This window comes from Capricornis sumatraensis, chromosome 10 (genome assembly GCF_032405125.1).
Source record: "Capricornis sumatraensis isolate serow.1 chromosome 10, serow.2, whole genome shotgun sequence".
Taxonomy (NCBI): Eukaryota; Metazoa; Chordata; class Mammalia; order Artiodactyla; family Bovidae; genus Capricornis; species Capricornis sumatraensis.
The window spans coordinates 36,518,918-36,544,545 of record NC_091078.1 but is presented as its reverse complement, the minus strand read 5'-3'; the positions used below and the strand labels follow the sequence as shown (position 1 = coordinate 36,544,545).

The window sequence follows — 25,628 nt, the reverse complement described above, 5'->3', positions numbered from 1 at the left end:
AAACAGCAGCACAGATGAGGGGAAACATTCAAATCTCTTGAAACATAGACCTAGGATGACTTTCATGTTTTATTTTACCTTGTTCTTTGCTGTATGTCATCAGAAGACAGAAATTTCGGGACAAACCACATATTGCTCTAGTGGGCAGAGCCTGGAGACAACCAAATCTTTCTCCGTGGGGCTGGCTGAAGCAGACCACAGGAACTGGAGCACTTGGGGAACCAACATACTCCCCCCATTTCAAGCCTTTTATCCATGACAAAGGACTCTAAAACCAAGAAAAGTAAAAAGTACATTTAAAAAATGGTAGTAAATATAGAATCACTCATGGAAATATGTGTTCCTGGTGGTTAGATACAGTGATAAACAAGACAGATGAGGAACACATATTTCCATAGGTGGTACAAGTGCTATGAACAAAGTCTAAGGAGGCGGAGAGGACTGAGAAAGAGAGTTGCTAGTTAGATGAGGGGTTGGGAAAGAGTCTCTGAGGCAAGCAGACACCTGAGTGAAATAAAAGCACACCAGGGCTCTATCCAGGGACAGGGCATGCCAGGTGGAGGGAATAGCCAGTGTGAAAGTCCTGAGGTGGGAAGGAGGCAGTTCAGTATCCATTCCTATTACAAACAGACATCCTGCTCAGGTCCTGCATATGCACCAACTTTAATTAGCTAATGAACAATAAGTATAGTGGCAAATGAAATGGTATTTATTACTTTTCAGGGCTGTACTGTTAAATTATTTTGACATGTTAAAATAATAGATTCTAGTTAAAAATAATGACCCTGGTAATGATAATGACTAAAATGATCTGTAAGGCTTCAAAATCATGAGTTACACTGACAAGTAAACATAAAACAAAAAACACAGCTTTCAACTATGGAAAACAACATGAGTGATCTGGGTTCAGCAAAACAATACTGTCTATCATATTGATCTTTTACAATTTCGATCTTACTAGTTATAGAAGCTCTGCTTGCATTTAACATGCAAACATATGCAAACTTGATATACATGAGCTATGAGCATAAAGAGTTTACATTTAGTGTTCTACACTCAGTGTATTTAAGTAACTTTATAATAAGAAACAGTTGTCAAAACAAGGTCTCTAAAAACCATTTCCTCTTAAAGTGGAGCACAGATGACTGCAATCTGAGATCTCTGCTTTATCTTACAACCTCTTTTCCTTTTCTTTTCTTTTTCTATGATTCCCTTCTGCAAACCTCTTTAACACTTTACAACTCACAGGCTTCCACCTTAAGCTGCTTTAATAATGAAGAATTTAGCTGAGGATTAGAATCCATTTTACTCTTAAGGATTGCTTGCTTGCTTTATTTTTCTATTTCAGAATATAAATTAAGTATTAAATTAATACTTAATTCCTACTTTAAGAGGCAATACTTCTTATCATGACAATCTGGAGGGGCCAAAAAGTCATGTAAGATTTTCCCTTTAATTGTAAACTCAAACATTTACACTTCTGGTCATTACTTCTGGTGGAAGCTGACAACCAGGACCATGCTAGGCATGTATGCACTGGTTCCTTCCCTCTCATTTGCAATGCCTGTTATGTCACTGCCTGGTGGGGCTTTCCCCATAATAACCCTCAGGGAGGTCACAATCTGACCTGAGCTCCCAGAGCACTCTCTTCTTATCACTAACGCAGCATCTTCTACACACAGAACTAGTAATGCGGGCATCTGTATTCACTGGCTGGTGCACACCTTCAGGCTGGGACCACGGTACTCAATTCCCAGCCTCTAAAGCTTGGGAGAAGGTCTGATGTCTCAGGAGTTGAGCCATATTTTCCTGAATTCTATTAAAATCCATATGACATACCGGATAGGTAATTTCCTTGACCTGTTCTCTGGTTTCCCTGAAAGCAAACTGCACTAACAACCCCACGGCGGCAGGAAGCTCCCCTTCGATGTTGAGCTTGGAGCCAGGTCTGCTCGCATGGGCTGACTGGAACAGCTGACGAGGGGTCTGGCCGTAGGTTTTTATCATGGTTTCTAGTGCTCGTCTTTGAACTGGATCTTCAACTGCAGAGACATCCATTCCAAAATATGTCTGAAGAGAAAAAGAGAATGAGAGGAATGTAAAAAGCAAGACTTGGTGATAATACCAAAGGGGAAACAACTTGTTTTATTCTCCAGGCAATGGACAGTGGAAAGGATTTCCTTTCTCAAATTTCGAATGGCAAGGATTTTAAAATGTTTTTGAACAGGGTGATAATCATTAATAGTCTCAAAGAGATCAGAATAGGAATCATCAATGCTTCTGAATGGATGAAACAAAAATAATGTTTGTCTTGACTGGTGTTAATTAGGTAGTTTTATAAAATTAATTTCTAATTTAAGAGAATGTCATGTAAGACTTCATTTATCTGCACAGCAAAAGGAAACCATCAATAAAATGAAGACAGCCTACTGAAGGAGAGAAATTGTTTACAAATCATGTACTGATAAAGGGTTAATATCCAAAACATAGAAACAACTCATACAACTCAACAGCAAAAAAACCAAAGATCTAATTAAAAAGGGGCAGACGACCTGAATACTTTTCTGAAAAAGACATACAGATAGCCAAGAGGTACATGAAAATATTCTCAGCATCACTAATCATCAGGAAAATGCAAATCAAAACCACAATGAAGTATCATCTCACACTTGTTAGAATGGACAGTATAAAAAAGACAAGAGACAATGTTGGCAAGGATGTGGAGAAAAGGAAGCCTTGTGCACTGCTGGTGGGAGTGTAAATTGATGCAGCCAGGATGGAAAACGGTATGGAGGTGCCTCAAAAAATTAAAAATTGAACTATCATATGATCAGCATTTCCACTTCTGGGCATTTGAAAGTGAAAGTGAAAGTTGCTCAGTTGTGTCAGACTCTTTGCAACACCATACAGTCCATAGAATTCTCCAGGCCAGAATATTGGAGTGGGTAGCCTTTCCCTTCTCCAGGGAATCTTCCCAACCCAGGGGTTGAACCCAGGTCTCCCACACTGCAGGCAGATTCTTTACCAGCTGAGCCACAAAGGAAGCCCTCTGGGCATTTAAACAACATTAATTTGAAAAGATGTATGTACCCCTACGTTCATTACAGCCTTATTTATAATAGCCAAGACATGGAAGCAACTTAAGCATGTACACTTGGAATGGATAAAGAAGATGTAGTAAATATATGCAACTAAATATTATTCAGTCATAAAAAAGAATGAAATCTTGTTACAACATGGATGGAACTTAAAGGCATTACGCTAAGTGATATAAGTCAGACAGTCAGTCAGTTCAGTCGCTCAGTCGTGTCTGATTCTTTGCGATCCCATGAATTGCAGCATGCCAGGCCTCCCTGTACATCACCAAGGAAAATACCAAACAAGTAAGTATGATTTCATTTACATGTGGAATCTAAACAAAAGACCAAGCTCATAGGACTGGTAGTTACCAAAGGTGGGGGTTGGGCAAAATGAGTTAAGGGGGCCCACAAGGTACAAATTTCCAGTTACACAACAAATAAGTCATGGAGATGTGATGTGCAGCATGATAACTACAATTAATTTGAAAAGTTGCTAAGAGAGTAAATCTTTAAAGTCTTCATCACAAGAAAAAAATTTTTGTAACTAAGTAGGGGGTGGATGTTAACTAGACTTATTGTGGAGATCATTTCACAAATAACTGAATCAGTATGGTGTATACTGGAAATTAATATAATGTATGCCAATTATACTTCAAATTGAAAAAAAAAAAAACAAAATGAGGTTTTTCTTTGGTCTTGTCTTTTAGTAAGAACTCATTAAAAAAAATAAACAAATTTTTCAATTAAGTTGATCCAAAATAGCTTCTGCAGGCAATTAGTAAGTGGATCTATTTTTTCTATGGCTGTCTGTCAGATACTGGTCAGAAAACTGAGTCAACATCATTTCAGGTGGTCCACAAAATCAAAAGAGATAACAGAATTCAAGGATATGACAACATGGAGCCTGAAGAAAACTAGAGGATCCTGCCCCACTCCAACTTTCTCAATTCATAAGAATGAGAACTCGAAGTTCAAAGCCACCTGTGTCTGCCTGAAATTGTGTGATATTCAAATGCCCTTTTGTTCTTTGTGTGAATATGCTCAAAGAAAGAGTCGGATTCCTCTCAAGACACAATGGCTGGTATCCCAGGATGACTTTGTGTTGCTAACTCATATCACATCCCCCGCATCTTGAAGATGTCTACAAATATCAATTATTGAGATATGTTTTCTTACATACAGAGACATTAGTAAGGAACCTAGATTTTTGTATGTCTATGTCTCTTCTCTTGTCTGGGTTGAAGAATCAAGAGTCTAAACACCAGTAACGCTGAAACCCAAGCAAAGTCTTTGTGGTTTCCATCTTGTAAGCTCAAGGGCAACACAACCATCCTTGGAGAGGATTCATTTAATTCCGATTCCCTCTCTGTGTGTTTGCTTTTGAGGCTTCCACATATACTGCTGAACCTGACAAGAACCTGGCAGTGAGAAGACTGTAACGTGATGTATATTCTTTCAGCCTCCCCAGACAACTCGGTCAGGTTGTCAGTGGAGGAGAAGGACAGCTTAACCTCCCAAGCAAGGGGCAGCAGACTGGCTGAGAAACAGTCAATATATTCCATCTTTAACCAAAACACCGCAGAAAGGTCAGCACACAGTACTCCCTGTGACTGGTGTCCTCCACGCTGTCACCTTTCTCAGGACATGAAGCTAAAGAGAAAGGCGGGTTAGGGCAGTAATCAGTCTAGAAAGGGAGTAAAAATTCAGGATTTGCCATGCCACTGTCCTTTTCTTTCCCACCCAATGTTGGTACATATATCTTTTAAAAAAGACTTCATGTGTAATACTACATTGTTGAAAAAGTCACTTGTCCAAAGTGATATATAGGAAAAGGCAAAAATGAAACTGAGATACAACGCTGCCAGGTAGCTTAAGATAGTATTATTTAGGTTCTAATGAAAACTAGAAGAGAATCTGAAAGAGTAGCAGTGAGAACTGCAACCTCTTAAATGTAAAGGGTGTTATTACACTTTTGTTCTTAGTGTTAAGAGTCAGACAGAGAGTGAGGTGCATTTTTTTAAAGTGAGGTGCATGTTTTTAAAGCTGGGTACAGATCTGTCATGTTTGTGTATCCTGCTTGTATAATTTAACTTTCAGCGTTTAATCAGGAAGCAAATTCCATTTTCATATCTACAAATAACATTTCTATAAATGCCAAAATAAAGTTTCACAGGTTCTTCAGAATCGTCAGCATCTCCCCACCTTGCCCACCACACTCCCACCACCACAGGGCTCCAGTAGCTATTATGAATGCTTATCTAAGCAGGCTTATTCTTTACGGCTGTTTAATTTAATAGACTCAAAAATTCAAACGGAGATCGGAATAACCTTATAGCCAGAGCTCTTAAAATTTACTTTAAAACACTACTTCTTTACCTTCTGTGTATCAGTTTCCAGTGAACCCCATATACTAGTGAATGATGAATTAAGATCAAAATGCATTTTTACGTTCCTTTTTATAAAGTTAACATTTATACTTAATTGGATGTCAGGCATTACCCTGTAGGCATTTTCTTATTTATGAGGTTGGTATTACTGTTCACATTTTAAGAATCTGCACAAAAGTATAGAGAGGTTAAGGTGACACTGCAGGTCATACAGCAAGTAGCAGAGTCACAGAATGAGGATGCGAACTCAATCCTGGATTCAGAGACTGTGCACTTAAATGCTATACTTCCTTTTGTCCCACGAATTGAGTTTTATTAAACTTCTGAGACAGGCATCCCTGATGGGCCAGTGGTTAGGACTCGTGCCTCCAACGCAGGGGGCAAGGGTTCCATCCCTGGTTGGGGAACTAAGATGCCACATGCCATGAGGTATGGTGAAAAAATAAACTGTATATAAAATTTCTACAACAATGGTATAAACTCTATCCTTTATAAAGCCCCAAAGAATTAATGAAAAATCTAGTAAGATGAGAATTAAATGGCATATTTCAGCATGTATATACTTTTAATGTGAATTTGAAATGAGAATAATTGAAAATTTGTGCCACTATTATAGGCACAGAGTATACTAAGGTTCATGTCCAAATTCTTAATTGCTTTTAATTTGTATTGGAGTATAATTGCTTTACAAGGTTATGTTAGTTTCTGCTGTACAACAAAATGAACTTAATTGCTTATATTTTTATTTGGCTGTGCTGGGTCTTAGTTGCAGCATATGGGATCTAGTTCTCTGTCCAGGGATCAAACCCAGGCCCCCTGCATTGGGAGTGCAGAGTCTTAGCCACTGGACCACCAGGGAACCTCTTAACTGGTTTTAAAGTTACAGTTTAGATCAAATATGAAGCTTAAAAATTATACCTCAGTCTTTAAAACCTTTAAAGCTTACATATATACTTCTACAGAGGTATATTTTACACACAATAATAAAACACTGCAGATTTTTAAAGTACCATCTGATGGAACCATCATGAAAATCAAAGCACAGAGCATTTCTATCACCCAGAAAGTTCCCTGATGTTCTTTAGGCAGTCAATACCCTACTCCCTGGAGGCAACTATTGTTCTGATTTCTACCACTAGGAGATTAATCTTCCTTGTTCTAGAATTTCAGGTAAATGGAGTGGATTCATACAGGGTGCATCAGGTTTCTTTTAGTCAGCATAAAATGCTTCCTCTTTATTGTTGAGCAGTATTCCATTTATTCAACACCTGGAATTGTTAGTCTTTTATTTAGAGTCATTCTCAATAATATAAAGTGGTAACTCACTGTGGCTCTAATGTGCATTTCCCTGATGACTAAAGATATTATTGTTGTTTAGCCACTAAGTCATGTCTGCCTCTTTTGCAACCCGATGGATGGTAGCCCTCCAGGCTCCTCTGTCCATGGGATTTCCCAGGAAAGAATACTGGAAAGGGTTGCCATTTCCTTCTCCAGGGGATCTTGCTGACCCAGGGGTCAAACCTGCATCTCTTGCATTGGCAGGCAGATCCTTTATTGCTGAGCCACAGGAAAGCCCTGATGACTAAAGATGCCAGCTTTTTTTCATTTGCTTACTGGACACTCATATATCTTCCCTCCCTGTGTGAATCTTATTCACCTTTGCATCCCCAGAGCCTGGGGAAATAAAAGCTTCCTGAATAGGATAGATTAAAAAATTAAAAACTGTAGACTATCTAACAACATTAAAAAATATACATTAAAGTGTAACGATTAGACTTCTGGGAATTTAAAAGTAAAGTGGTACATAAAGAAATAATCGGAGGAATATTAATTTTAGTAGTAGAAGAACACTAACAAAATATCCAAGAATAGGGGACTAGTTAAATAAATTACCGGATATCCATACTTTGGAATAATAAGTAGCATTAATATTACTATATAAATGGGGGTTTCCCTGGTGGGTCAGTGGTAAAGAATCTGCCTGCCAATGCAGGAGACAAGGGTTTGATCCCTGATCCGGGAAGATCCCAAATGCTGCGGAGCAACTAAGCCTGTGCACCACAACTGCCGAAGCCTGCATCCTCTAGAGCCCATGCTCTGCAACAAGAGAAGCCACGGCAGTGAGAAGCCTGCACACAGAACCTGGAGAGTAGCCCCCACTCTCCATGATTGGAGAAAGGCCTGCACGGCAGCAAAGACCCAGCACTGCCATAAAGAAATAAATGAAATTATTTTTTAAAAGATAATATTACAGAAATAAAATAATTACATAATGAAGTGATATGTGTAGGAAGAAGAAAGTGGTTTTGATATTTATCTTTAGATGATGATATCAAAGTTGATCTTAAAATTTCTTCCTTTTGTAGTCTGTATCTTAGATATTATTCTAACAAGGCACAAATATTGTTTGTACAATAAGGAAAAGGGATGCCATTTCATGTATATAGGATGATGTGCAGAGAAGAGTTACACAGCAGGCCTGAACTGCTCTCCTCCGGAAGGTGTGTCTGGAAGGCTTGTTCTTGGCCTTGTCTGGGAACATGGATTTCAGAAGAGTTTCTACCTTTTTTACCTGATAAAAGTGGTTCACTGCACCCAAGCTGGACAATGTGGTATATCCCGAACACCTGGTTTCCTTCTGAAGGCCCAGAATTTCTGGACGTATGAGAGAGGGTGCCTACATGACCAGTCCTCAATAAAAACCCTGGCACTGCAGCCCTAATTCTGTCAGTTTGTTGCTGGAGGAACGGAGTGAGTTCTCTGTGACTCACTGGGATAAGTCTCTTGGAAGCTGGTGCCTGGTTTCCTCCAGCTCTGCCCCAAGTATCTTTTCCCTTTGCTGCTTTTGCTTTGTACCCTTCACTGTAAGTACAACTGTATGCTGAGTTCTTGAGTCCTCAGCCAACCTGGGAGTGGTCTTAGGGAATCTCTGACAGAGAGTATCTAAGTTATTCTTAAAGAGGCGAAACATAAACCTGAAAAATTCTTGGGCAAGTTCAGTGTCTTTGTCAATTATTCTCTTTGATAACTTGAGTATTGTAAAGAAACAGTCTAACTTTTAAATGTTCAGGTTCTACCTTATATAAATGCACAGTTTTAAGAGTCACTTACAGCAGGATGAAAAACATTGATGGCTTGGACAGAGGCCTTCCCTTTTTGTTTATACCCGAATACCAAGTCAATCCACTGACAGATGTTCTGGGACACGTAGTCAGACTCTAGAGCCTGTCGATGGATGAGGATAAAAAGACGGGGATCGTTACGTGCCCAAGGAGGGAGGTTGACGTGATTAACCCGCTCACCATTCTGACGCACGCCAAAATCGAAACCTAAAAGAAAAGATTAATATCAATGTTTATCTCCAGATCATGCTTCCTTTGGCCCACTGAGCAGACCTGAAGAGTTCACAGAAATAGCTATTGTGTGTTATAACCAGGAAAAGGAGCACCCAGAGGATAGTAACACTGTTGCTCACCTGCTGACTTACTACTCAGAGAGCTGCATGGATTAACACTATCTATCCTAACTGAATCTAAAATCTTTCAAATTTACTCATCCACCACTTCATATCATATTGAAAAGAAGTAGAAAATCACTACCTGCTAATTCTAATACTTCACTTATCAAATCTTCAAATGCACCAAGTGTGAAAACATCTCAATTGTAATTTTGATTAAAATAAAGTGAAGGCTTTTGTATAAGTATTTCAGAATTATTAGTGTTAATACATAATAAATTTAAGGCGACTTGTGTGGTAAATGTTAGCATTCTGCAATTTAAAAAACTCAACAAAGTATATACATTCCAAGAATGAACTTAGTCTATTTATTTTATGGTAAATCTATAGGTCTGTTTTGATTTCATCTCCACTATGCATTCCCATAGACAACAAAATTATACTAACATATTAAGAGGGTTGTTCTGTGATGTAAATAAGGTGTTATCTAATTGTCTCATTAGACTGCTAGTGTAAACAAAAATCTCAGAAGTGTTTCTTTAAAAAAATTGTCCGGGGGGAGTAGGAGGGAGCCTAGAGAGGGAAGGGATATACGTATGTATACATAAAACTGATTCATGTTGTACAGCAGACACTAACACAACATTGTAAAGCAATTATATTCCAGTTTAGAAAACTAAATAAAAAATTTAAAAAAATTATCCTAAAGGAAATGTTACCTTTGAACAGAAATTTTTTGCGCTACTTTTTATGGAAAGAAAATCTGATCATCATAGCAGAACACAAATTTAAAAGAGCCTCTTAAAAGCTGATTATGCTCCATATGAAAGTAAGTTGCTGTCTGACTGCTTTTTGATCTTGTGAAAACAACTGGAAGGATCTTCACTAATTTTGGAAGTACCTGGAAATGATATGATATGATATGAAATATAAACCAAGAGCTTATATAAAATTAACAAGGGGTGAGGGTCACCTCAAAAAGCCCAGCAGTCATCTGACAGCTGCAGGGTGACAGTGTCAAAATGGACTGGCTGAGCACCTCCAGACTCTGTGTGGGAGCTTCAAGGGAGGCAGCAGAGATTCACTGATTGAACTGATCGAACAGTAGTGATGAGGCATGTAAGGGTTGAGCAGGAGAGGGGTGAGCAGCAGGGGGCTCGATGAACTCAAATCATTCCTAACTTTCTGGGGCTCTGGACATATCAGAGGGGTAGACACTCCACCCAGAGCGGGTACCTGGAGGTACAATGAAAGGCCTACAGGAACGCTCAAAGGAAATGGCAGGATGTATGCTATGGCAAGTTATCTTTTCCAAAAATGGCTATAACAACACTTGCTGCTGTGCATGCTTTTCTAGAATCTCACTACTCCCCTATTAAGTGGCAAAGTCTATGCTCCTTCCTTTTGAATGTGGGCAGGCCCTCGTGACTACCTCCCAAGCAGAATGCACTTGAAGGCCATGCTGTGGCCTCCAAGGCTAGGCTGGAAAAGGCCATGCAGCCTCTGCTCATCTCTCTTGGGACACTCATGTTAGGAGCCCAGAGTTGCCAACTAGGATGTCCGAGGCTGCATGCTGCAAGAAGTCCACAACAGTCCATGTGGAGAAACCACACGGAAAACTACAGACACTAAAGAAGGAGCAGCCCGCCAGCCTGATGCTGTTCTGTTTCCCTGGATGTTCCTGCTGCAGCCGATCTGAATGTAACTGCACAAGAGACCCTGAGCCAAAACCACAAAAACCACCTGGCTGAGCTGCTCCTGAATTTCTGACCTGCAAAAACTATCATGGGTGACGCATTTAATGTTTTGAGTCACTAAGTACTGGAGCTACCTGTTCTACAGCTATAGATAATGGGAACATACATTAAGGAACCACAGACAGGGAGACAGGCAGCAGACTGACTGAGGCAGGAACCACCAGGCAGGTGCCCCAAACTGGGGGTGTTGATATTTCACTGAGGCAGTTCTTACTTGGGCAACACCATGAAACATGCTCTAAGTAATTAGCAGCACAGATTTATTACTGATTATCTAAATAACTCCAGAGAAGCCAGTTAATACAGTAAAAAATTCTGAAGTAATTGGCCAACACTTTAACTTCTCTAAAGATATAATTCTCAATTTCACATATTCCTAAATGTCACATAAAAATATGAAATTAAGTAATGAAAGAAGATACCTTATAAAGGATTAACTGATCTTACATTAAAGAACAGGTATGATTAGCTGAGATTGTTGGTCACTGGCATCACAGAAAATCTGATTTTATTTTCTAGTGTCACTTTTCATTATTCAGTAACTCTAGTCAGAGTGTTTTACTTCTAACTTAGTCATTACTCATAAAATCATTGACATTTGGTTAATTTAGGTAGTTCTTTAATAAATTCATGACAATTTCTGTAAAAATTAAAATATACATGTTTACAAATGCTTTTAATAGTTAATATTTAAAATCCTCAAGCTCACTTGGAAATAAAATAATATATCTAGTAAGTAAAGGCATTTCTCTTATTTGGGGACTCAAATTTTAGAACCTACAAAAGCTATTTTTATTTTTGGAAAATTATAAAGTAAGTACAAACTCTAAGAAATTTAAATTAGAAATGATTTATGGCTGTACCTTCACGGTTAACTAAGAATTCTGGAAGATAGAAAAACTCTGGGATAAGTTCTTTCACATCGGTCATGGACTCAAAAGATGAGAGGCGCCAAGTTGTATTTGTAGAATGAAAAGTTCTGTCTGGAATGTCAAAACTTTGATCTAAAAAGAAATATAAATAACACACTTAAGACACAAAGACTTGATTCCATTTGAAACTTGTAGTAATTAATTTACTTTCAATACTTCAAAAATATTAAAATGATTTTATTTGTCCATAATGTAAAAGAGGTTGTGTTCCTGAAAATATTATTCTATATAATTTGAGACTGTATTATTTTTAAACTGTATTACGCTTTCACGTGTAACTAGATAAATTTTTATCACTTGTTTAATTAATATTAAATATCTATCTGCCCAAGAAGAATGAAAGTTCCATAAAAATAGATACCTGGGATATCAACCATACCAAGTACATTCTAGGAACTAGATAATTATTTATTTATTGAATGAATAAACATGGAAGGAAAATTAAAGTTCAAGTAGGTAAAAATAGTTTTTACCCCATCAAGAAGCAGAATTATTCCTTTACCTCTAATTAGTAAGACTATTTTTCTTCTCTCTTTTCTTTTCTCTTTCTGGGGTGACAGGGGCACTGCTCTTAAATGTTCTAACTCTTAGCTAAATGAGTAAAATTCCTTATGAATGAAAATAAACTAATAGTTACTCTTTTGTTAAGCTTTCCTTGTGTAGACTATTGACAATCAAGGACTGAGTTTCAATTCTGTCTTTTCTGTCAACAGTTAACAGACTTTCTAGCCTAGAATATGAAATGGTATCTAAACCCCAGCTCTTGAAAACATCAGCAGTGTGGATTCTTCTTAGGCACCACGTGTACCATCTAAAACTCCCCTCAACCTGTCAGAATTTGAACATAACTTTTCACCTGGAGACTGTTAGAGACTAATTTCAGCATCAAGCAAGGCACAATTTTTTAAAAAATATGCTAAATCTTCCCCAAGCCTGACCTGCTTTGCCAAGCAACGTTTTCTATCACTTTTACTACTTTCTCCTCTATTCAGCTGAATCAGTTAGAATTGGCTGGGCACTAAATAAAATCTGGAGGTTCCCTGGTGGCTCAGATGGTAAGACGTCTGCCTGCAATGCGGGAGACCCAGGTTCGAGCCCTGAGTTGGGAAGATCTCCTGGAGAAGGAAATGGCAACCCACTCCAGTATTCTTGCCTGGAGAATCCCATGGATGGAGAATGGTAGGCTACAGTCCATGGGGTCCCAAAGAGTTGGACATGACTGAGTGATTTCACTTTCACTTTCTAAATAAAATCTGGGATGAAATGAGGTTTGTAAATTTTTTGTTTTGTTTTTTTTTCTCTCAGAAATTAGGGAGGGCCACTTAAAAAAAATACTAACTCACTCAGGATAAAAAGTTATTAATCTAAATGGAATCCAGAAAAATCAAAGGCAATTCTGTGAGGCTACGGGTGGAATCACAATACATAGAGCCTACAGAACTGTGGAAACGGAGAAACACACTGAAGCTTCTGTTTGAATTTTTTAATTCTCTGTAGTTTCTTAACTTTTTAAGTAAGTAATACTACACTATAATCTAGAACATGCATGAACTCAAGTGGCAGTTGTTAACTCAGCACTTTTGCTCCCCGGGGGACATTTTTGGTTCTCATGGCTGGTGAGGGGTGCCATGGGCATCTAGTAGGTCAAGGCCAGGGATGCTGCTAAGTGACCCACGGCACACAGGGCAGTCTCCATTATAGAGAACTATGTAGCTCAGAATGACGACAGTGCCAAAGCGAGAAACCCTGGTTGCAGAGTCAGACACGACTGAAGTGACTTAGCAGCAGCAGCACAGCAGAAATAAACTAAAATGCCATCACAAATCATTTTAAATTAAGCAGAAGAAGAGAATGGGGACTGAGCTAGTCCCTGTTGTCTTTTTAAAAAATCATTCTTAAATATACAGTGAGGAAAACCTAGCATAATAGTTGATTGAGAGTTTTATATTAATAGATTCTTGGACGACATGAAAAAAAATGAAGGGCAATAACAGTTCTGTTATATACTGCCGTTGTCCCAAACCACATCTGAAATATTCTTTCATTTTTATTATTATTATTATTTTGGCTGTACCACCTGACTTGCAGGATCTTAGCCCCCTGACCAGGGACTGAATCTGTGCCCTCAGCAGTGAAAGTGTGGAGTCCTAACCACTAGGACTGCCAGGGAATTCCTGAAATATCCTTTTTTATTCTGACTGCTACTTTTTAATAACAGCATTCACAAATCAGAACATATCCAGAAAGATGAGCAGAACAGTGACAGGTTTGGAAACCAGAGGAAACATCGCTTAAATAAGTACAAAACTGTCTTATTTATTTCTGCATTCCTTGCAGCAGGCCTTGTATATAGGAGGCTCTTAACTAAGGATAATTAGCCTAAGGATAAACAAGAGTGTGAGGAGGAGGAGGACAGGGTAGTAATATTTAAATATTTGGAGAGCTGTCATATGCAACATTTGTTTTGTGTACTGATAAACAGAAGAGGGACAAATACAAGAAAGCCTCTTTCACAGACCAAGTGGTCTACAGAACACAAAATTTATTCCTCCAAGAGGTTGCATACATATGAGTGTAAATATATAAAGAAGTTCAAGAAGAGTCGAGTAATTGAATGGATAATGATTCCACAAAGGATTCTGTTCCAGGAGGAACAACTACAGGGCTAGTACCACTGACTCACTAGAAACTGACAGGATTTCTCACTAGAAATCACTGTTCTCACTAGAAACCTACTTGCATACAAAGCAATAAATTCACCTGTATCGAAGCCATCTTCAGGTGTGTGGGCTGCCACTGAAGATTATTCCCTAGGTAGTTACTATGGTGAAGGTGGCAGTGCAGGTCTCCTAACAGCCACTCACTGATAACAACTTAGAATTCCCCTTTAGGGGCCAAAGAAAACAGGTTATCTGAAATCATTAAGTTGAACATTTTAAAAAAGTGAATTCATAACTTTAAAAGGGAGGGTAAAGTTCTTCCTATGTGAATGACATCTTAACTTTTAAAAAGTGAATTGCATTTTTATAAATGTAGGAAAGTTCAATTTGAGGTGAAATCTGAGACATTATAGAGACGATTTGGCTTACTGCAGGTTTCTCTTTTAAAAAATTAAAGTTATTGGACTGCACGTGGGATCTTCGATCTTCATTGTGGTATGCAGAATCTTTTAGTTGAGGCACGTGGGATCTAGTTAGTTCCCTGACCAGGGATTGAACCCAGGCCTCCTGCATTAGGAGGGCAAAGTCTTAGCCACTGGACCACCAGGTAAGTCCCAGCAGGTATCTTAAAGAGACTTTTGTTCAGAGACTAAGCAGAATTCTTTTCCTATGGTTTGATTAGTTTTAATACATTCTCAGGATGTCAGCAAACTGGTTTTCCCCTGATGACCAATCTGACCTTTGGGGCAGTTAGAAAACCATCCTTACCTTGATAAGCTAGAAACATCTTTGTGAAAGGAGGCATTCTGACCAGGAAGTGGAGCACAGTGCCGCTGTTGGAGTAGTGGGAGCCATAGTGGTATGGCTGCACCGGGGGCATAGGGTCGTCTTCCCGGGCTCCTTTGCGGTACTCCTCCTCCAGGTACTGAAGGACACGGGGACCAGATCGGTGACAGTGAGCTCCACGTAGGGCTGCAGAAGCCTCACTCATCTTCTTTGCCATCCTTCTCTACTGCCCCTTAGGTGCCACCCTCCATAGCTTGCCCTCAGCCTTCTGGAGTGTCTGGGGGCCTCCTCCTTGGTGTCCCAGTGAGGGCTGACCACTCGAGAAGCATCTCACCATTTGCACATTTACCCTCTTAGTCCCTCATAGAAAACCCACCTGTTCTGCATGTTAGTTCTCAGCCCTCTGGTTCCCCATTAATGGCTCAAAATGTTTAAACTGATCAACAAATAAGAACTGCCACTTTCACCAGAGATGTCTGCATTTTAAGAGGGTTTCAAGACGTAATGCTATGTTCTTTAGAGAAATGCTTCTCTCACAGAGGAAATGAAAGAGAAATGTAAAAACTGTATCACATTATTGAAATTCTTTAATATAACATTTTATTGCTGTTTTGCAGTAGACTTACACAGAAATAAAAAAGAATTTGGTGATCCTTCAACTACTCTTATCTTCCCATCATAAAGTAAGAAGCTCAACCAAAGTGTTAATATCTGTCACTATTCTCATCTCCCGTAGTTTCTATCTCTAATAAAGTCAGGTGACAGTGAATATTCTGGAGTCATTTCTTTTTGATTTCCATAGCACTGCCCCATTTTTAGCTACACAAGAATCAAGCAGTGACAGCTGTAAGATTCCTGGAGGGATCTTTCTGAAATTTTGACATAAGATAACATGGTGAATATAAGAAAACTGCTTCAGCTGCTCCTATCTTATTACTGTGTGAAGAATACAACATATGCCTAATGAGTGTTTTTGAATTTCCCACAGGATTCCATTAACATTAATTTCACAGAAATAGATAATTAACTTCTATTTCAAACTTTAAAATCCAGTATTTTTTGTTAACAAACCTGTGCACAATTTGCTGAGGTGAATAACAAGGGGTTATGGTAAATGACAAATATATTGATATTATTATATATAACACTAGGGAATATAAACATGTCCCTGGACATTTTTGTGATTTTTATAAGGAATATAGTTATTTCATACATTTGAATGTAACAATGGATTATGAGCTTCCAATTTATACAACAATAAGTGAATTTATTTTGGGGGGGGGAGCAAAGTGTTTTCAGAGAATTAAGACAGAAAAGAGTATTTAAAATCACATAATGATTTCCAGTTGCCTGTCAGTTGCACATGGAAGTGGCAAACAGAAAAATCAATACTATACATTGAAAATTAGGTAAAACACAAGTCCAAAAACCAAAAATCCAGTTTTAACTTATCAAAATACACAAGGGAAAACTGAACCTACCTTGTATGTGTCCACATAACGGTCTTCTTTTTCTTTATACTGCACAGCTATGGGCTTGGAGAGATTTCTATAAAGGAAGAGATGATGGAAAGCATTGGAAGTATGTTAATAATGTCAGGACTAAGTTGCCTCAGATGTTTACAATTAAATAAGTGATCAACAAGATACTTGGCCCCTGGTTTAGTGCTTACACATGTTGCTTCGCCACTAACAGTCACCATTCACAATTATAATTTCATAAACTGTGAAGACAGAATTTTTCTAAACAGATGCATATCAGTATTATGAATTTTTGACTTATAAGTAACCACGAAGAACGTCTCCCTCCTCTCCCTGGTTCCTCTACTTCCTCAAATCGTAACTGAAGCTGCCCATGGCAGAAGATTCCCTGGAAGTTTCTGTCCCCATTTCCTGACCCTACACCCAGTTAGGCAATGAAGAGTGAAGGGCAGTTTGGCCAGGAGTATGATCATGAGGAGATGTTACGTAACTATGAGGTTAATGAAAACTGAAAAGAAACAACACATGCTCACAATGACTATGTTGAGATGTGGAGTGCAAGTATGAAATAAACATTTTATCTAATTCATGGATAGTGAGTGACGCTATGTGTTTGGTGGAGAGAATGTGTGTAAGCATGTGTATATCTGTGCTGGTGTTTACACTGTATCAGGGAGGCAAGAAAACTGGATGAATTTCCACTTTTAAAAGCTACAGAGTCAAGCAGCATGTCTGTGTGGCCCATGAAAGAGCAAGAGAACAAGATCCAACAAAGATGGACATGCTCCTCTGGCTGAGGTGCCCTCTGGTCTGGAACCGGGATGGAGCCACCTGGATTTTCAACATCTGGGGCAACAACTAGACCAATGTGAAGATTTGCTCACGTTTCAGTATGCCAAACCAGGTCTGCTGAGCCAGGGTGGATATATCTATTTTGGAGGAAAATTATTTCATAGGGATATTAAAATTAGCCATTAGCAAACACATTAACTTCATTTTTGAAACTTTCATAATCCTAAAAACTTTGTTAAAAAGTAAAAACATTTTTGTATCAATAGAATAGATAAAAGGTCACATCTCAATATAGATGAAATCATGATCTTGGCATGCAACTTTTTCTAAACAGTATAAATAGTTCTTTGTGAACACAAGTAATGTTGTTGTGGATGGAAAATCAGAAGTAATTGATGAGGCAAATAGAATAAACCAAAATCAACCACAATATATCACTACAGCATATCTGGAAAGGTATATGTTTTCCTCCTTATTTGTGTATCACTTGAAAATAAAAAGAATTCCCCATAATATATATATCTACAGTATCATTTTTAATGACTACAATATAGGACAATTTACTCAAACCCAGTATTGTACATTCAGGTTGATTCTAAATTTCAGCTACGTTAAAAAATGATGTGAGGACTACCTTATGGCTAAATATTTGCTTGAAGTGCCAGGCACTGTTATTAGCAATGAACTGGCTCCTGCACTCATGAAGCTCACTTTCAGGCATAATCCTTCTGGTCAAGCACATATCCTAAAGTATTTCCTAAGAAAATAATCTAAGAAAATATTTCCTAAGAAAAAAGTCCTAGAAGTGAAATTGCTGGAACAGAGTATGCAATTTCTAAAGAGTTCTTGGTTATATACAAACTGTCTTTCCGAAAGACTGCATCTCTTTATATCAGTAGTGTATAAATTTAAATGTACATCAGCAGTGCATAAAAATGTCTAAAAGAGAAATAATGTGCCATCTGCTCTTTTTAAATTGACAAATACATTAAACTGAATCTGATTTCTTGAAGTTATAATTAAAATATTCTAATATACTAAGTAGTATATTTGCAGTCAACTTTTTTTTAAACTAAGAGAAGTGTAATTGACATGTAACACTATATTGGTTTCAGGTATCCAACATAATGATTCAATATCTGTATATTCAAAATTACAAAATGATCATCACAATAAGTCTAGTAAACATCTGCCACCATATATACTTGCAAAATTTTTATGCTGTATTAGAGAACTTTTAAGATTTACTTTCTTGGCATATTATTAACTATAGTCACCATGCTCTACATCACATCCCCATAACTTATTTCATAATAAGAAGTTTATACTATTTGACTCCCTTCACCCATTTTGCCACAACTCCTCCTACCCCCACCCCTCAATGCTTCTGGCAACCACCAATCTGTCCTCTGTATCAATGAGCTTAGCTTTTTGTTTTGTGTGTTTCGTTTTACTTTTAGAGTTCATATATAAGTGAGATCATATTTCAGTTCAGTAGCTCAGTCACTTCCGACTCTTTGTGACCCCATGGACCACAGCATGCCAGGCCTCCCTGCCCATCACCAACTACCGGAGTTTATCCAAACTCATGTCCATTGAGTTGGTGTCGCCATCCAACCATCTCATCCTCTGTTGTCCCCTTCTCTTCCTGACTTCAATCTTTCCCAGCATCAAGGTCTTTTCAAATGAGTCAGTTCTTCGCATCAGGTGGCTAAAGTATTGGAGTTTCAGCTTCAACATCGTCCTTCCAATGAACACTCAGGACTGACTTCCTTCAGGGATGGACTGGTTGGATCTCCGTACAGTCCAAGGGACTCTCAAGAGTCTTCTCCAATACCACCGTTCAAAACATCAATTCTTCAGTGCTCAGCTTTCTTTTATAGTCCAACTCTCCCATCCACACATGACTACTGGAAAAACCATAGCCTTGACTAGACGGACCTTTGTTGGCAAAGTAATGTCTCTGCTTTTTAATATGCTATGTAGGTTGGTCATAACTTTCCTTCTAAGTAGTAAGCGTCTTTTAATTTCATGGCTACAGTCACCATCTGCAGTGATTCTGGAATCCCCGAAAATAAAGTCTCTCACTGTTTCCCCATCTATTTGCCACGAAATGATGGGACTAGATGCCATGATCTTAGTTTTCTGGATGTTGAGCTTTAAGCCAACTTATTCACTCTCCTCTTTCACTTTCATCAAGAAGCTCTTTAGTTCTTTGCTTTCTGCCATAAGGATGGTGTTATCTGCATATCTGAGGTTATTTCTCCCAGCAATCTTGATTTCAGATTGTGCTTCATCCAGCCCAGTGTTTTTCATGATGTACTCTGCATAGAAGTTAAATAAGCAGGGTGACAATATACAGCCTTGATGTACTCCTTTTCCTATTTGGAACCAGTCTGTAGTTCCATGTCCAGTTCTAACTGTTGCTTCCTGACTTACATACAGATTTCTCAAGAGGCAAGTTAGGTGGCCTGGTATTCCCATCTCTCGAAGAATTTTCCAAAGTCTGTGGTGATCCACACAGTCAAAGGCTTTGGCATAGTCAATAAAGCAGAAAGAGATGTTTTTCTGGAACTCTCTTGCTTTTTTGATAATTCAACGGATGTTGGCAATTTGATCTCTGGTTCCTCTGCCTTTTCTAAAACCAGCTTGATTATCTGGAAGTCGTTCACGTACTGTTGAAGCCTGGCTTGGAGAATTTTGAGCATTACTTTGCTAGTGTGTAAGATGAGTACAGTTGTGTGGTAGTTGTGTGGTAGTTTGAGCATTCTTTGGCATTGCCTTTCTTTGGGATTGGGATGAAAACTGACCTTTTCCAGTCCTGTGGCCACTGCTGAGTTTTCCAAATTTGCTGGCATATTGAGTACAGCACTTTCACAGCATCATCTTTCAGGATTTGAAATAGCTCAACTGGAATTTCATCACCTCACTAGATTTGTTCGTAGTGATGCTTCATGAGGCCCACTTGACTTGGCATTCCAGGATGTCTGGCTCTAGGTGAGTAATCATAGCATCGTGATTATCTGGGTTGTGAAGATCTTTTTTGTATAGTTCTTCTGTGTATTCTTGCCACCTCTTCTTAATGTCTTCTGCTTCTGGTAGGTCCATACCATTTCTGTCCTTTATCGAGCCCATCTTTGCATGAAATGTTCCCTTGGTATCTCTAATTTTCTTGAAGAGATCTCTAGTCTTTCCCATTCTATTGTTTTCCTCTATTTCTTTGCACTGATCACTGAGGAAGGCTTTCTTATCTCTCCTTGCTACTCTTTGGAACTCTGCATTCAAATGGGTATATCTTTCCTTTTCTCCTTACTTATCTGTATGGTATTTGTCTTTGTCTGACTTTTTCACTTAGCATAATGCCCTCAGGGGCCATTCATGTTGTCACAAGATTTCATTCTTTTTTTTTTTTTTTAACACTAAATAGTATTCTTGTGTGTATGTGTCTGTGTGGCATTTTCTTTTTCTGCTCATTCACTGATGAACACTCAGGTTGTCTCTGTATCTTGGCCACTATAAATAATGCTGCAGTAAACACGAGGGTACAGGTATCTTTTAGAGTTAGTGTTTTAATTTTCTCTGGATTAAATGTCCAGAAGTAAAATGGCTGGATCATAGGATAGTTTTAATATTTGAGGAGCCTCCATAGTGTTTTCCACAGTGGTTGCAACAGTTTACATTCCCAGGAAGAGTGTACAGGGTCTCTTTTCTCCATGTCCTTGCCAAGAGTTGCTATTTCTTGACTTTTTGATAATAGTCAGAGAATGTTATTTAAAACTAAAGAAACAGAATATTCCCACATCATCTATGGCTATTTGGTTACTCTAAAATGCAACTCTTTCAGGAAAGGCAGGATAAAAGCTTAATTCTTTTCCTTAGCTGTCAAATCTCAAAAGTAGAGAATTGTTGCCCCATCCAACAGCAACCAATGAGTTTATTTTTGCTTTATTTTAGGGGCCTTTGAACAGGGAGGCCTGGCGTGCTGCGATTCATGGGGTCGCAAAGAGTCGGACACGACTGAGTGACTGAACTGAACTGAACTGAAAGAGTATCATTAACTTAAGTGTTTTCTTTTTACTTATATGTGTTTCAATCAGTTATGGTCTTTATACTTTTTGATGCTCTGATTGTCCTATCTTTGGCAGTGAGAGCCACTTCAAATTGGCTCCTAAGTCCTTTATTTTTTTATAATTATAGTAAAAAAACACACATCACTGAACTTACCATCGTAGCCACCCTCCAGTACCTAGCTCAATAGTGTTAGCTAATTTACACTGTTGTGCAATAGATCTTTACAGTTTTTTCACTTTGTAAAACTGAAACTCTACACCTACTGAGCAGCAACTCCCCATGTCCCCATTCGCCCTCCTCCCCCACCCCCCAACGAACACCATTTAACTCTCTGACTACCCTAAACAACCTAAGTAAGTGGAATCACACGGTGTTTGTTTTCTTGTGGCTGACTTATTCCATTTAGCACAATATCCCCAAAGTTCTTCCATGTGACAGGACTTCCCTCCTTCTTAATGTTAAATAATGTTCCATATTACATATGCACCAAATTTGCCACAACTATCCACAGATAGACACCTGGGCTGCCTCCACCTCTTGGCTACTGTGAATAAAGCTGCAATGAACATGGGTGTGCAAATATGGCTCCCACTCTTTTGACAAGACTATATTAATTTTCTTGCTCTCTGACACAACAAAATGTCCCAGGCTCATCTTATGTGCTTTCTTCTAATAAATGTACAAGAAATGAGAAAATAGGAAATCACCATTTGGTAACCCCCAGTGAAATCACAGACTCAAGAAATAATCATCAATGAAACAAACAAGTTCAATGGGGGGCTGAAGCCACAGATCAGCCTAAGCATCCTTAACAGTGGGATATCATATGCCTCCTGATATGGGGCAAGAAAACGTTCACATCACGACCTCTAGAGTTTTTGCTTAAAAAAAAGTTGAACCTGAGTCTAAGCAAGCCTTTAGAAGTAATTTCCAGTACCTAGGAAATACAGCGACTAGAGGAAAAAGCTAAATGCTAATGTGGAACGGGGGACATTCTACAAGATAAATGACCTTTTTTTCCTTAAACAAGCCAATGTTAGGAATAAAGAGAAAAATACATACATAAAAATAAGGGCTGTTCTAAGATTTATATCTTTAGAGACAAAGCAACCAAAGGGGATACTGAGCCTGATTCAAGCAAATCAACTATATAAAAAGACATCTTTGATATAATCAGGGGACATTTAAAAATAGGCTGGATATTAGATGATACCATGAAATTGTTTTTATTTTCTTTGATATGATAATGGCACTGAAGTTATATAACAAAATGTTTTACTTTTTTCTTAAGAGATGTATACTACAGAACATACGAATGACATAAATGTGTGTGATTTGTCTTAGGAAAAAAAGATGATGCAAGTTTGGCAAAAATTTTCATAATTATTGAGTTGGGGTGATGATCATATGGGGGTTTATTACACACTCATTCTGGTTTTTGCATGTTTGAAAATTTTCACAAGAAGAACATTAATGACATAAATTCAGCACGTTGACAAAGCCAATAGGTGATGATGTCTTCAGTTACCTGTAGACTGATGGGTCACTGAGGTCAAGGGTCTCACTGACATAGTCTGCCAGTATGAACGGGAACACTGGATACTGCATGAGATCATTGAAAGATCGGCCGGCATGTTTGTTTAGGTGAGTCAAATACTCAAAATTAGTAATTTGCCCAGTATACCACAAATTTGTCAGAGCGGTGATATTGCCATATTCCAGAAGATTAGGGAGGTTATTTGTTAGTATACTGTGGTATACATCATCGCGAACCTAGAACGGAAGGAGAAAAAACACAGCCCAGATTTTATTTTTAGTCTTGACGCTTTCCTCCAAAGAATCCATGATATCATAGGCATGTTACTAATCTCAAGTCCTTCAAGAAAAAACTTTTTGCCCAATAACACTGACTGGTGGGGAATTAAGATTCAAATCTAGGTCTTCCTCTAAAGGTTGTGCTATATATATTTATTTATTGAAGTACAATATTATATTAGCTTCAGGTGTACAACATAGTGATTCAATATTTTTATAAATTATACTCCATTTAAATGTTATATTGACTATAGTCCTTGTGCTGTACAGTATATCCTTATAGTTTATTTTCTACATAGTAGTTTGTACTTGGTAATCCCCTCTGCCTGTTCTCTCCCCACTCATACCACTAGTTTGTTCTCCTCATATTTGAATCTGTTCTGTTTTGTTACATTCATTTACTTTTGGCTCTTAACCACTATGTTTTGCAGCTGGAGAAATCAGTTAGAAGCTAAGAAGTCTATACATAAAAATCACTTACATACAGACCCTAAGGGAAAAAAACGTCAGTAAAAGAAAATGAAGTGTCTTCATCTATATAAATGAAACACGCTGTAGTAGAAAGAGCACGGTTTTCTGAATTAGACAGACCAGGTCTTTTTTCTTGCTTAAACCCTTTGCAGTGTAGTTCCCATACTGTAATATGGGGATGCTGCTGCTGCTAAGTCGCTTCAGTCGTGTCCGACTCTGTGCGACCCCATAGACGATCTCCTACCAGGCTCCTCTGTCCCTGGGATTCTCCAGGCAAGAACACTGGAGTGGGTTGCCATTTCCTTCTCCAATGCATGAAAGTGAAAAGCAAAAGTGAAGTCGCTCAGTCGTGTCCGACTCTTAGCAACCTCATGGACTGCAGCCCACAAGGCTCCGCCATCCATGGGATTTTCCAGGCAAGAGTGCTGGAGTGGGGTGCCACTGTCTTCTCCAAATATGGTGATAGTAAGATTTATTTCATGAGAATGAAATAAAATATCCTACATAAAAACACGATATCTCATTTTCACTACTGATGGAAAACTAATATATGAACTCTTTTTTTTGAGATTCAGAAAAGTTCTGTCACAGAAAAAGGGTGTTCTGATTTCTTCTAAAGCAATTAAATGATAATTGGTAATAAATGGAAAAAAATAGAGGAACCAGGCCTTTCTAAAAACAAATTTGAATTACCCCTCTTAAATGTGTATATGCTTCAGGCATAGGAAGATGAGCCAAAGATGTGGATAATTAGAGATGAGACTAAAAGTGAATGAGAAGAATGAGCTTAGTAATGGAACAGGCATAAGATCACAGGGTATTTAAGAACCTAAACCTGGAGGTCTGTTTCACAACAATGTGAATATACTTAACACTACTAAACTGTATGCATGAAAATGGTTAAGATGGTAACTTCTATGCTATTTTTTTAAATCAGAATTAAAAAAAAAAATGTTCAAGGCAAAAATAAAAACCTAAACCTACAGCCTAAATCTGAAGGTTGCCAGATGCTGAAGCTAAGATTGGTGGGAGAGAATTTATGACAGTTTGCATACTAAACTCTGCAAGGAAAAGGAAACATTTGTTCATTCAACAAATATCGACTGAGCACCTATATACCATGCTACAGCTGTAGCACTTAATAAAATAGTCTTTACATTCTGTTGGGCAGACACTGTTGGATGCTATGAAGTGCTCTAGAGAAAAGAGAGGAAAGTCAAGGAGACAAAGGGGTTCCTGGGGGTAGGAGTAAGAAAGGGGTTGCTGTTTTAAATACATAATCAAGGAAGTCTCTCTGATAAGAGGGCATTTGATCAGGGAACCTGAAAAAAGTAAGGGCGTGAGTCATGTAGATTTCTAAGAGGAAAAGCATTCCAGGCGGCATTTTAGGGAGCTGTAAGTGCAGAGGCTTTCAGGCATCAGTGTGCCTGCTATAGTCAAGGAAAAGGAAGTCTCCACAGATGGACTAGAGACAGTGAAGGATAGAAGAGTAGAAGATAAGGTCAGAAAGAATAAGGAAGTGCTAGGTTATTCAACACTGTAAGATCCTGGCTTTCAATGGAGTGACAAAGACAGTGCTCAGAGGGCTCTGAGGAGAGGAATGGCACAATCTGACCCATTTTAACTGCTGTGTTGAGAGCAGTCTGAAAGAAGAGGGAGTGCAGAAGCAGGGAGGCCAGTGAGGAGGCTAGTGCAATGATTTAAGCAAGAGCTGACAGTGCCTTAGACCAGGATGGCAGCAGTGGAAACACTCAGATTCTGGGTATACTTTGAGGGGCGAACCAACTGAATTTACTGAAAAGAGTAGATGATTAAGAGGAGTCAGAATAAGTGGGATGACAGAATAAGAGGAGTCAAGAATAACCCCAAGGTTTTTGAACTGGCCAAGGAGAAAGGCTGGAGTTGCCATTTATGGAGCTGGGTAAAACTGGGGATTTTA

At 38.5% G+C, this 25,628-nt stretch overlaps 1 protein-coding gene across 1 annotated transcript in view; it reads right to left on the bottom strand.

Moving 5' to 3' along the window:
- LYST (lysosomal trafficking regulator) overlaps nucleotides 1-25,628 on the bottom strand; it is a 140,412-nt gene that overhangs the window by 19,218 nt on the left and 95,566 nt on the right. The window contains exons 38-44 of the mRNA XM_068981849.1: nucleotides 22,932-23,176; nucleotides 16,541-16,607; nucleotides 15,042-15,198; nucleotides 11,545-11,685; nucleotides 8,579-8,796; nucleotides 1,840-2,070; nucleotides 79-268 (exon numbers count right to left, since the gene is read on the bottom strand). Of these exons, the coding sequence (XP_068837950.1) occupies nucleotides 79-268; nucleotides 1,840-2,070; nucleotides 8,579-8,796; nucleotides 11,545-11,685; nucleotides 15,042-15,198; nucleotides 16,541-16,607; nucleotides 22,932-23,176 (1,249 nt within the window). The remainder of the gene's footprint in view (nucleotides 1-78; nucleotides 269-1,839; nucleotides 2,071-8,578; nucleotides 8,797-11,544; nucleotides 11,686-15,041; nucleotides 15,199-16,540; nucleotides 16,608-22,931; nucleotides 23,177-25,628) is intronic.